Source organism: Ochotona princeps, chromosome 8, assembly GCF_030435755.1.
Source record: "Ochotona princeps isolate mOchPri1 chromosome 8, mOchPri1.hap1, whole genome shotgun sequence".
In the NCBI taxonomy this organism is placed as follows: Eukaryota; Metazoa; Chordata; class Mammalia; order Lagomorpha; family Ochotonidae; genus Ochotona; species Ochotona princeps.
Genome location: NC_080839.1, coordinates 9,654,147 through 9,667,689, shown reverse-complemented (window position 1 = coordinate 9,667,689; position 13,543 = coordinate 9,654,147). Strand labels below are relative to the sequence as shown.

General features: G+C 41.0%; 1 protein-coding gene across 3 annotated transcripts in view; it reads right to left on the bottom strand.

The window, feature by feature from the left end:
• AFF3 (ALF transcription elongation factor 3) overlaps positions 1-13,543 on the bottom strand; it is a 564,045-nt gene that overhangs the window by 155,840 nt on the left and 394,662 nt on the right. For all 3 annotated transcript variants that reach the window (XM_058667512.1, XM_058667514.1, XM_058667513.1), the window contains exon 11: positions 3,535-3,586. In XM_058667512.1, the coding sequence (XP_058523495.1) occupies positions 3,535-3,586 (52 nt within the window). The remainder of the gene's footprint in view (positions 1-3,534; positions 3,587-13,543) is intronic.

Genomic DNA, 13,543 nt, shown 5'->3' with positions numbered 1-13,543 from the left:
CCTGTGGTGGCAGGATGGTTAAAATGCCTATGGCCTACAGTGGCAACAGCAGTAACAGTTGAGGTCACCCTCATCAAGTACAGGGGGTCCTCAAGGCTAACGGTCATTCATGATTAGCTAGAGGTCAGTTCAAGATATGCTGCCTAACACTCTTCTGAGGTTATGCTTAAAATCTGCTATATCTTAAATCTGGCCACCCATTAGCCTGATGCAGATGAAAGAGAACTAATATCCTCTAGCACAGAAATTATGGAAAACTCTATCAAACTAGGTCTTAAAGATGAGCCATTTCTGGATTCTAAGGCTGAATGGTCTCTGATGGAAGGTAAAAAGGGAACAAGAAGCGCAGGATCTATAATGATCAGCCTACAGGAGGTTACAGAGGCAGCAGCTCTGCTAACCAAAATCTCTGTTTTTATTTGGAAAGGGTTGAGGCTGTGTGTGTGTGTGTGTGTGTGTGTGTCTTTCCCAATTGTATACACCTGTGCAACTATTTGAAAAGAGGCCTACTAAGTGCAAGGAGTTCCTCGATTAACTATCACATTATAAGCAGCCTTGATGCCCAAGGACAGGAAGATAACTGTCTGCTGGGGCCAGCTTTGTGGCCCAGTGGGTTAAGCGGCTGCTTGTAATGTTGCCACCCCATGCTGGAGTGTTGGTTTGAATCTCAGATACTCTGCATGCAAAAATGTTTTTGCTCATGTTCCTAAGAAGACAGCAGATGCTGGTGCAAAGAGTTGGGCCCCCGCCACCTACCTGAGGGTTCCTAAATGGTACTCTAGGTTCCTGGCTTCAGCATGGTCCAGCCCTGGCTATTGTGGCCATTTGGGGAAGCAAGCCAGTGGATGGACGGTGCGTCTTTTTCTGTGTTTCTCCCTCCCTGTGTCGCTCTGCTCCTCACATGATCAAACAGAAGGGGACAGTCAGATCACAAGACTACAGTCTTCCAGGACACTAAGCCTTGAGCCATACTGATCCTTGCTCCAGGGGATATACCTTTACAGTCCCCAATACTCTTCAGGAGACATGGGCAAATAAAGAGGTACATAGATGGAAGCTAGCACACGGCTAAAACAGAATGACGGGATCTTTCCTCCTGGAGCAGAACAATGGGAAGTGCTCCTTGGGAAGAGATCCTGTGACTAGTGACAGGGCTGTTAAGGGGAAAGGGCCTTCCAAGTCACCCAAGAAGTAACAAGGACTTGTGAACTGCTTCCATCAGGACCCAGGTTATCATCCAATTCCTCCCCCTCTCAAGGAACCGATTCAACACCAGAGTACTTATCCAGGGTACAAGTAGTCTGTACTCAAATGCCCTCTGCTGGAGGTTCAAAGGCCCTCTTGGTCTCCATTGATAGCTTCATGGGGCCTTCCCCACACCAACCGAAAAGGCAACAGAAGCAGCTATGTTCTTATTAAAATATATTTTGGGTTACTACTCATCCTCCAGAATGCCAATGACCCTTCCTTCCCTGTTAAGATGACTCTACAAAGATTAAAGGCCTTCAGAATTACTCATAGGCTACATTCTTCCTGGAGGCCACATCTCCAGGAAAGTAGAAAAGGCAAATTGGTTCTTAATGTCAACTCCAGAAAAACCATGCCAGGAAACTTTCAAGACCTGGGTAAGCCCATTACCTATGACTCCTGAAAGTAAGGACAGCTCCTTTTAAACTCATTATGTGCCAGTTTTAATACATGAGCATATTAAGTGACACACCTATAAGCCTCCATGACAAGGAAACATGGAAGCATTCAAGGAGTGAGACTGGGTAGTAGTTAGATTCTGGGAACTCTCCACCGGCTTCTCAGAACAACCATGAATATTCTTCTCCGTTATTAGAAAGTACCACACTTTTATTACAATATATCTTCCCTTCCATTAAATCATCCATATAATATTAAACACAGTTGAAACATGGGGCCACTCTAACTAGGCCCCACTCTGTCTATGGCATATATGTCTTTTATTTCTCAGTTACATGCTTGCTGCTTAATATTTTTTATTTTCCAACTCATTTCTGAATTTCTTCTGATAGTTAAGGACTTGGGTATGGGACAACCTTCATTGCCAGCACCAACATTACTGAAAAGAATTGGATTTTTAAATGATTCTAACCTTTCTAGTTCCCTAGAATGCCTCCAGATGGCATTACAGCCTGATTTCCATTGTATTCTGCAGCATAAATATTCAAAATTATTACTATTTTGACCATTTGAGACCAGTCACATTCATTATAGTATCAGAAATCACAAAAACATAACTATTTATAACTTTCAGGATGTTAAGAAAATCAAACACACAATCACGTCTTTTATGAACTACAGTTATCCTGTGCAAGCCCAAGAATCTTTCCAGATTAAAGAACAAATCTCAAAATCTCATCGGTTAGAGTTAGGTAACAGATAAACAAACAAATATCAAAATATCACTGTTATGAGATTTGACTAATGTTTAAAGCACCTGTCTGTACTCAAAGGAACAGTGTTGTTTGTTCTTTTTCCCCTAACATTCGCTGAACTCTTCACTTAGTGGGGGCTTCAGACTGTTATCACAAGCTGGAAGTATAGCACAGCAACAAAGAAGAGGAAAAACAAAGGACAGAGTGTGGGAGCACAGCCTAGAGGAGCACACCCTAGGGTGTCAGGTTTCACTGCACCCCTAACCCTGCAGGTATGAAACAGATGAAATAGGTTTACCTTATAATAACTTCAGTAAAACAAATAAATCTCAGACAATATGAGACAACTGCCATTGCACCACAAAATAGGATTCCTAAGGAACGGGACTTGAAATTCTCGGAAAGAGCAGCAATCACCTCCATCAGAATAAATTCACAAAACCAATCTTTTGCTAAGGAATTGTATCTCACTCCTCAGAAACGGTACATATAAAGAGCTTTAAGTAGCAGCCCTGCTACTGACTCCAGTGATGTTAAAACAAATTTATCTGCTATCTTGGGAATTTTAAATGTTCACATGTTAATCTGGCATCAAATTAATTACTAAAAGCATATTTCAACTTCTTTAATATTGAGAGGTACAAGAAAAAAAATGAGGAATGACCATATGTTTTTGTAAGAACCTTTTCTTAATGGCTGTTTCATTCAAAAACCTCCACAAGTGCTTCCAGAGATAATCAGAACTGCCTCAACGAAAGACTCCGGTTGCAAATGGAAGGCATCTCAAGTGGCGCAGAATATCTCCACTGTGTGACAAGTTCTTAGGACAGTGCCAAGTCTCCTAAACGGTACTCCCCTTAAGACCTCTAACACACTTCCTCACGTCCCAGAAACATTCCTATTTCTTGAATAGCAGCATTTGATTCTTCTTAGGATGCTAAATCATTCAAAACTACAACTAAAACAAAACAACCTCAGAAGGCATCAATACAACTGAAGCATTTAAAACTACATTGTCATGAGAAAAGAGAACGGGGCTTCTTTCCATCATTGCCAGGTATTTGGGCTGTTTCATTTTTTTTAAGGCATTGCAAAGAACAGGTACCACTGAAGGGAACACAAAGAGACTTACGATGTGTTGGACGTGCCATTGTCTGGGCTCTCTGGCTCCGCACCACCTTTCTCTTCAAAACGAAGCAGAAAAAAAAATACGGCCATGTGAGTCTTAGAGTCTTAATGATTTAAGAGAGATTAAATATAGTTCCATGCTCTTATTAACAATCTTCCAAGAGTGTGCAGCTGGAGGCTTTTAAAACATGTTTGGTTGTCTGAGAATCAGCTTGGCAAAATAATTTCTTTGCAATATAATGGCCAAGGTGGCCCAGACACAGATCTCTCAGCAGGTACTTAAGGACCTATTTGCAAACAAACCCGAGGCCCTGACAGAAGATGAGTATCTCACAGATTGGGCCTCCATCCTTCCACTTCATTGTAAGAACACTGAAGGAGATAAATGCATTCACATGCTACAGCCAAGGTACTTTGAACATGGATTCCTTCTGCTAACACAGGTGACCCTAGATCAGGCTGCATCGGAACTCAGGTAATGGAATTTTACTCAGCCCTGAAATTGTAACACAGGTCCTAAAATTGTCCAACAACTACATGCAGAGCCCTGGCAGCAGGTTTCGGGATCCCTGCACTGAAATAGAGAAAAATGCAAACCAGAAATCCTTCCTGATCATCTTGGTGGAGGGGGAACTAGGGAGAAAGATTAGGTGAGAACAAATGAGTTGAAAGACATTCTTAATAATTTCTGCCTCCAGCCCTGCACTGTAACTTCACTCCCTTACTTGTCCATCCATCTCATTTACCCTGTTTCCTATGATCCAAATGTTTCATGGAGGACCAGGAGGGAAGAGATGCCCTGGTGGCCCTGTGGAAGTTAAGCTCCACGCGGAGGTGCCAGGGAACTCTTAGGAAGCCCACCCACACTAGACTCCACTCCAATTTGCGCACTACCTGTTTCTCCATCAAAGGAACTGCTCCAGGTTTTGGAAAGAGCTTCTTATGATTTTGTTGAGGTTTAGGGATGGAGAGAGAGGTATGCTACTCCTAGCAGGTAATGGTTGTGTAGCGCTAATCATTACCTAAACCACAGAGAAAGCTGCGAGCGGCACGTAACAGGCCTGGTGGTGTGAACCTTTTTGGCTGGGCTCTTACAGCCCAGTCCTAGACATCTACAATTCTCGAGTCTTTTGGGTTCAGACCCTCAGTTATACACGTAACCAAGCTACTTTCACCAGCTGTTGATATTAACTTGTTGTCACCAAATCTCAGGAGTGACTTCCTAAGTGTCAGGGTGAACATATCCCAAAGATGCTGCCCACACTGAAATCAAGAGCAAACTGCATCTTTTCTTCTCCACTAAGAGGACATATATCTCCTTAGGACATAAATCTGCCAGAGCCATGACAGGAGACAGCCACCTGGTCAAAAGCCTGTGAGTTTAGAGTGAAAAATAAGAATGCCATTCAAACTTACTGGAACCGCCTTGATGACAAACATTGGCTAGCCTGGACCCCAACAGACAGGAAAGCATGAGAAAGCAAAAGCAACAAGCTAACAAACTTGCTCTAAAGCACTTGTTCTCATATTTAAAAAAAAATGTTCATGGCAAATGGAATCAAAAGATTAGCTTATTTTGGTGCCAAAAAGGTATGAAAGCCACATATGTTTTTTTTCATAATACATATTTTCCCATTAAATTTGTGAAGACTGTTTGCATTTTGTCTTCCTGTGGTGTAGTCATTTGGGAGGCCCTGCAGGCTTGGTTCACTGGATTCCCTGCTGGAAAATAACCTAATTTAGTTCTTTCCAGAATCATTTTTCCACTGAGCAATCACACCTGCATTAGGGAAGACAAAACTGAACAGACATCTAATTTTTCTCCTTTAATTTAGAGACATGGGTTACCTTTCCCCATTTCAATCTGCTCATAGCTGTGCCACACACCATCCTAATCAAGAACGTTAGCCAGAACAGTCAGCTAAGCATGCGCAGGCAACAAGTAAACACTTACACCAGAACACAGGAAGTCAATACTGGAAATGAATGCCTTGCTTGGATGCCTGAGGAAATAGGTTTTACCTTGACCAAAAACGCTGCCAAATAACCCGCAGGTGGAGAGGACCCAGGATTTACTGCACATGGGACCTGGGAGGTGTGGGAGGCACGTGTCGGTCTCAGCGCAGGCACAGAGCTGTGGCTGATTGTCCTTGCTCTTGGTAGCACTCATGTTGTGGCAACGGGGAAAACAGAGCAGGTCTCTGGCACATGGGAAAGACACCATGGGGCCAAAGAGGACTTGAACAAACCTCTGCAGTGAGCATTCCCGACAGTGTTTGGTGCTGATAGCGAGTCAATCTTTCTGGGGACAAGTTTCGGGAGTGCGACCAAGGTTAAGATGTTTTTTATTCTTCCGAAAGAATAAAATGCTTTTCCCCATATTTTGAAATTTTGGGTGATGCAATTTCTGAGGTTCACTTGAAATGTTTAAATGCATCAGGCTCTTAAGACCCAAGGGAAAATGATGTATATCAGCAAGAATATTCTCAGTAAGAGATTTTTTTTTGTTGTTAGCAGCATGCTCAAGAGATGTTACTCTGCACTCTACAGAGCCCTGGCTGGGTCCTTCACGCATCATCTGTTTCCATAATGGACTGGTATCTGCACAGGAAAACCCATAGGAAGAGCGGAAACGTGGGTCAGAGGCAGGCACTGTGTGAACACATGCACAGATGGAAATGTATATGCATACATGTGTACTATGCACACGAGGGTATTTCAAATGTTCATGGGAAATGAAAAAGGCCAGTACACTGTAGGGCAAAATTGTTCAAATCCATGCATTATCTTTTTTCTAATATGAAGCTTTATTAATTTTTGAAGACCACCCACTTCCATCCTTTTGGCACCAAAATGAGTCTTATCCAGTCATTTTCCTAAGTACCCTCTAATATTTTCGGTATAACTTTGGTCTTGGGTTTTGATGATCCGTCACTAACACGAAATCTCATGCTGCAGTGAGAGGAGGTTTGAGTACCCTCAGCTCTGAGACTGGATATACAGTTGCAGGGAGGAAACCATCGGATGGCTCCGATAGGCCACTTGAATAAACTGCAACAGCGCAGTTCCTGCTCCAATGCATGCACCAAGGACCCGCAAGCCAGGTTCTCTGTGTGGTAAGCAAAAGATACGTAACCCTTGTCCTTCAAGCACGTAAATTAGCTGCACTGCTGCAAGATGCACAAAAAGCACTGTAACACAGGTTAAAGAAGAGGCTTGAGAGAGAATGATAATAGGCGAGTATTACCCTGAATTCTCTTGCAGAGGAAAATGTTGCCACACTATAGTTTTCTGATCACCTTAAAAGTAATTCATGTTCGTGCTTAAAAAAAATGCACCAGGGAAATGGTAATGATTTTGTTGCTTTTGCTTTTAACTCCATTAGGGTCCAGTGATTACATCTAAGGGACATAGTTGTGGGTTTCTTGGTAGATGTACCAACTTTAGACACTGCCTAGTTGTTTCTGATACAAAAATAATAAATATTTCATATACTGTCCCCTCCCTTCCTCTTAGAGCTTCCATCAGGTTTATATTACCATCAGTGACTCCAGGATTTGTAACTTTAAACTCATTTTATCTTCTCTCTTGACGAATCAACTTCTGACAATAACGCTGCTTTTATATTCTGTAAGGCGAATCGATGCACTCATCTATCTTTCCCTCCTATTCTCTCTCTCACTCACACACACACACACACACACACACACAGAGCGCGCCTTGCTTTTCTTTTACACTGCAAAGATTTAAAGTACTTGCATTTTTTGGTGATTATTTCTTTGACTGAAATTCATACATGAGGTAGAAATAGAGGGCAAGTAAGCCCATGGGTTCCCATCTGCGGCTCTCTCCCACTGCCCTCAATGGCTGCGCTGGGCAGGGACAAAGCCAGGGGCTGGGAATTCAATCCAGGTCTCCTCACGGGTGCTAAGTACCCAATTACTGGAACCATCACTGCTGCCTCTCAGAGCTTTCCTCAGCAGGAATCAGGAGTTGAGACGGATTTAAAGCCATGCACTCAGATTTGTGTTATGGGCATCTTATGTCTTAAATGCTATGCTGATATTACTGTAACATTCAGTAATTACTAAGGAGTCATCCTCATTTAGATTAGAGTTGACTATACATCACTTGTATAAGAAGACAGTACATATAATTATGGCCAGTATATAATACTTGGAAATGATAATAAAACACTGTTAGTAGTTTATGTTGTTACCATACTTCTTTTTTTTGAAAAAGAGATTTATTATTTATTTATTTGAAAGGCAGAGTTACAGAGAGATCTATCATCTGCTGTTTCACTCCTCAAATGACAGTAATGACTGTGGCTGGGCCAGCCCCAAAGCCAGGAATTAGGAACTCCATCCAGGTCTCCCATGTGGGCATCAGGGACCCAATTACTTGGCCATCTTTCACTGCTTTTGCCGGCTCATTAGCATGTGAGGAGAGAAATAGAAACTTAACATGGTGCCCATAAGGGATGTCAACATCTCATATTTGAGTGGCTTGACCCACTGCTACACTTACTTTTTAAGAACTACTACTCATAGACTTTTATTTATCTGAAAGGAAGAAAGTAGGGGTGGAGGACTGCAGAGAGAGATTGTCCATTCACTGGTTCATTGCTTGAATGCCTCCAACTCCAGGGCAATGCCAGGCTGAAGCTGATAGGCAGGAACTCCACCCTCTCATGGGGGTAGCAGGGGACCAAGTCAACAGGCCATCAGCTACTGCCTCCCAGGCTCCTTAGCTGAAAGCTGAATAGGAAAAGCACCGGACAGCTGAGACTTCAACTGGCACTGGGATATGGGATACAGGCAACCCAGGTGTGGGCTTAAAGTACTGTGTCACAATACTCCTTGAACTACACTATGTTTTTTTAAAATTTATTAATTTATTTGATAGGCAGATGTAGAGTGACGGGAAGGACAGAGCCCTTTTAGCCGCTGGTTCACTTCCCAAATAGTTGTAGTGGTTGGAGCTGGGCTCAAGCTGGGGGAGGGTGGTTTCTAGGTGCTGCCCATGGACGCAGGGGTCCAAGTATTGGGCCATCTTCTGCTGCTTTCCCAGATGCATTAGTAGGGAGCAGGATGGGAAATGCAGAAGCTGAGACACACTTATAACTTTGGCACTTATACTTTTTTTTGGCAAATATATATATTTGTAACTTGTTAGTGTTTGGGTTAGAATTTTTGCATTTGCAGGCCCAGCATCATAGCCTCACAGCTAAAGTCCTCACTTTGCATGCACCGGGATCCCATGAGCACCAGTTCTAATCCCAGCGGCCCCAATTCCCATCCAGCTCCCTGCTTGTGGCCTGGGCAAGAAATTGAGGATGGCCCAAAGTCTTGCAACCAAAGTTGTGCCCACGTGAGAGACCCAGAAGAGGCTCCTGGCTTCGAATCGGCACAGCTCTGGCTGTTGTGGCACTTGGGGAGTGAACATCAGATGGAAAATCTTCTGTCTCTCTTCCTCTCTGTATATCTGACTTTCCAATAAATAAAAAATAGATCTTTCAAAAAAAAAAGAATTTTTGGATTTGCAATTATGAATGAAACTGGCTTGACAGAATAAGCTGGGAACGGCTACTTCTTTTCTTTTCTCCTGAATGAAGGTACACTTGAGGAGTTTCTAGAGTTTAACAGAGTTCCTGGTAAAACAGTCTAGCCAACAAATGGTGTGTCTGGGATGATATTTCAAAAGATGCTGAGCCAATTTTTCAAATGGTTATAGAATGACTCAGCTTACACAGATTTCATATAAAACATGCCTGAATGGAATAAATGAGTCATCTTTTCAATCCTAATTGTTTCATTTAATTCTGAAATGAACCTGGCATAGCTTTGCTCACCGTATACAAGGTGTACATTGTGGATCTATGTACAAGCACCTGCAGCTTGTTCCCACCTTTTCATTATTGTTTATTTGTCTCTATTTTTGTCCTGATTAATCTTTCCAGGAAGTTTACCAAACTTCTTTATTTTCAAACAACAAAATTTTGGTGCCATGGACGCCTGAAATTTTATTTTTGCTTGCAATCTTGATTTCTGTTTTGTATTTTCTTTATATATGTCCTTTCTCACAACTCTTTTTTCTTCAGCAGCAGATCTTTTAATGTACATATTTGGTCCATTAGTATTTCCTTTTCAAGTAAACAATTTCAGGTGAAAAATTTTCATCAGATTTACCGGCATTCGTATTTCAATATTAGTTTTTTATATTTAGTGATATCAAAGTCCTTCTAAACTTTTGTATTGGCTTCACTAATTTTTAAAATCAACTTCTAACACAATCAAGTGGTCTGACACCATGATAAATGTAACACCCAGTCTTTGCAATTTAGTAAAATTTGCTTTGCAGTCTAGTATGCTGTCCATTTTCATAAATATTTGCTGGCATGCTTGAAGATGATGTCAATACAGGACGTCAGCTGTGGATCATGAACTGCTGCTACTGTAGTGTTTAAAAATACTTGCTAACAGTTACTAACTGATATTTCCAGCTTCCAATAAGACAAAGGCTTTCTCTTTGTAATCTGGCTAATGTTTGCCTTTTAAAATTTGTAGTGTAAGCTGTAACTTTTTGTCATTGGGCAGCGACCCTATTGGAGCTTCCTGCTTAAATTTTATTTTCCTGATGTGCAGTGAATACCACCACCTCTATTATTATTTGCCTAACATATATTGTCATCTCCTTTTTTCCTTTCAAATTGTCTAAATCTCTGCTTCTAAATGTGTTATTGAAAATAGCATGGAGCAAGGATTTTATTTTCATTTCCTTTGGAAATATCTCTCATTAAATCACGAGAACAAACCCTTTACAACTGCAGAAGCAAGGTCCAGCCTCTCATCTGTCTCTCTTGCAGCCCAAAGTGTCCTTGCTTGTCCTTTAGGATTAGCCACTAATGAAAAAGGAATTCTCTGGCTTAAGTGAGTGGTGTATCTGGCCCCGGCTCGAAGAATCATCGGCTCCTGCAGTAGCTAAGAACCTCGATGGCCACTGTTGCCCAGGGATGGTTTTGTTTAGGGGACTCCCAGCCTCAGCTAGACAGTAACTATCACCTGACATGTAATCCCTCAGTCTCCTGAAGCCCCCCTGGTCATCATAAACATTCCCTAAAGAGCACGGCATTGCTGACCAATCAAAGGGAAGCCACAAGCAGCACTGGCCAATCAGGAAATGGGACAGGAGTTGAACCTGTATTGCTGAGCAACAACTTTTTATCCCTAACCCATGTGGAGCCTGGAAATGAAGCAACAAGTGCCTGACTCCTTGCCTTACGCTTCACACACAAATTCCCACTTCTTCCATCAACCCAAAAAACTTCCTTGATCGGCTTTTTATACATTAGGCAAGTGAACCTAGGTTTGCGAGTTCTAAGGGCAACACCTCCATCTAGTTTGGGAGACTGTTCCGCAAAAATGATATACTTAATTCACTTGTTCAAACTGTTGATTTAATTGTAGTGATTACCCTATTTCTTATTTCTCTGTTTCTTTTTTCTTTACTTCTTTGGATTGAATAATAATTTTATATTTCCCCTTTGAATGTGGTTTGTAGGATGTATTCCTTATTTGGTTTCTAGACAGCCCTTTCCTATTGTTCAGTAGTTATTTGAAAAATTACACTTGCTTATCAAAGTCCAAAGTGAGTACTTTTACATTTTCCCTGAGTAATTACAGTAACTTAGAAGATCTTAACTTAGCTTTTCTTCTCCCTATTTTATTCTACTGTTTCCATGTATCCCAGCCAAATTTTCTTACTTCACAAGAGATGAACATTCCTGCATCATATGATCAATTATTATTCAAATTTCCCCATATTTATCTTGCTAGTTAATCTTTTTCTTGTGCTCCACATTCCTTCTCAACAAAGTTCATTCTTCTTTGGCACAGAGCCTTGGCAGCAAAGTCTTCCGTTTTTGTATTGTTTCAGAATATCTTTATTTCTTAAGACGCTTTTTGCAAGCTACACAAATCTAAGTTGACAGTAATTTTCTCTCAGCTTAGTGTAGCTGTAATTTCACTGTCTGTTGCCTTTAGTGAAGTCAGCTAAAACTTTGTTGCTGTTTTGAAGATACTAAAGGCTACCTTAAGACTGTCTTTGCTTTATCTAGATGTTTGGCAGCTTGACTGAAATGTGTCTCTGTGGATTTCTCCTCATTTATTCTGCTCAATATTCATTGCTTTTCTGTAATCTGTGGTTTAGTGCCATTAAATCCTGGAAAATCCTCATTCCCTGCCCATTTCTGGCATTCCAGTAGCCTTTCCCGCTCGTCATCCCCGGTGCTTCATAACTTCCATATCCTGTTTTCCATTTTTGTGTCTCTAGGGTTACATTCTACATATTCTTTTACTCATCTTTGCAGTTCAGTAACGCTCAGTTATGTGTAATGTGCTGTTAAAAAGTGGAAATGGAAATACTAATATCTATTACTCTGTTTTCACTTCTGCAAGTTCTGTTTAGCACTTTCTTAAATTTTACTGTTCTTTACTACATTTCCAATACTTCTCTCTACTACACTGACACGGGGTCGATAATTGTCCTATCTAGCGACTGCTCTCAGCGTGCTCATGGTCGGCTGCTGCATTTCATGTAAGAGTCCTTGATTGTGAATTGCTCCTCTCCATTAGCGGTCTAATTAGATTTTCTACATGTTCCTTTACATTTCCTCTGCTTTCTTTTGTCAGCATTCTTAGTGGCTGTATTTCAGTCTTCTTACCTAACTGATCTATCTCAACATCTTTGGTCATCAACATTTTGCTTAATATTCACAAAAAATGCTTCCGACTATATATTCCACATTACCATTACCCCCACCTTCTAATAATATATTTATATATATTACTATGCTAATGTTTTAAATTTTCGAATGCTCATTTATAGTATAACTACTTTTTTCTATCACTCTGTTCTTTTTAGTTAATGTAAGGGCACTTCAAAAGTTCATGGAAAAATAGAATTAAAAAATAAGTTCACTTTATGGCAAAAAGATTTTAAAGCCCATGCATTTGTCTTCTGCAAAGTAAACTTATCTTTTACTTTTATTTTTAACTAACTTTTTGGATTCTTTTAATATAAAAATTTCAAATCTTTCTAGAAAAACATTACCTGCATGTGAAGCTTTTTCTTCCTTGTATTAGTTGTACCTTTGGGGGGGGCTATAGCATCTGGTGGTCACTGGTTTTTTTAAATTCCTGTTTTAAAAATAACATGTTGGGTAAGGCTGGCATTTTGACAGAGCAAGTTAAGCCATCATTTGTGATGGTGGTATCCCAGATTGGATCACTAATTCAAGACCTGGGCTCCAAACTCTGGGCATTTTAGCCATTTGGGGAGAGGACCAGTACATGGAAGATTTCTTTGTCTTTCCCTCTCTCTGCGATTTTGCATTTCAAAATTCAAAAATCAAATAAATCTTAAGAAAAAAAAACATGTTGGTTAACAAAAAGTGTATATGCTCCATTCTGGTACACTGATTTTTTTCCAACACACCTTGCAGGCCTCTTTCTTAAAAATGAATAGGTATACAGAATGGAAGGTAAGAGGAAAGAGGTCTTCAGGCAAACTAGGGGTCTAAACGCTCTCTTCTCCCAACCAAATAGCAAGCACGCTGCTTTGGGAATATAGACTTTTTAAAAAAAAATACATTTACCCGGGCCCGGCAGCATGGCCTAGCGGCTAAAGTCCTTACCTTGAACATGCCAGGATCACATAAGGACACCAGTTCTAATCCCGGCAGCTCCACTTCCCATCCAGCTCCCTGCTTGTGGCCTGGGAAAGCAGTGGAGGATGGCCCAAGGACTTGGGACCCTGCACTTATGTGGGAGACCTGGAAGGAAGTTCCTGGTTCCCGGCTCCGGATCGACACAGTACCGGCCATTGCAGCCACTTGGGGATTGAATCATCAGACAAAAGATCTTCCTCTCTATCTCTCCTCCTCTCTGTATATCTGACTTTGTAATAAAAATAAATAAATCTTTTAAAAAAATACATTTACCCATTTATTT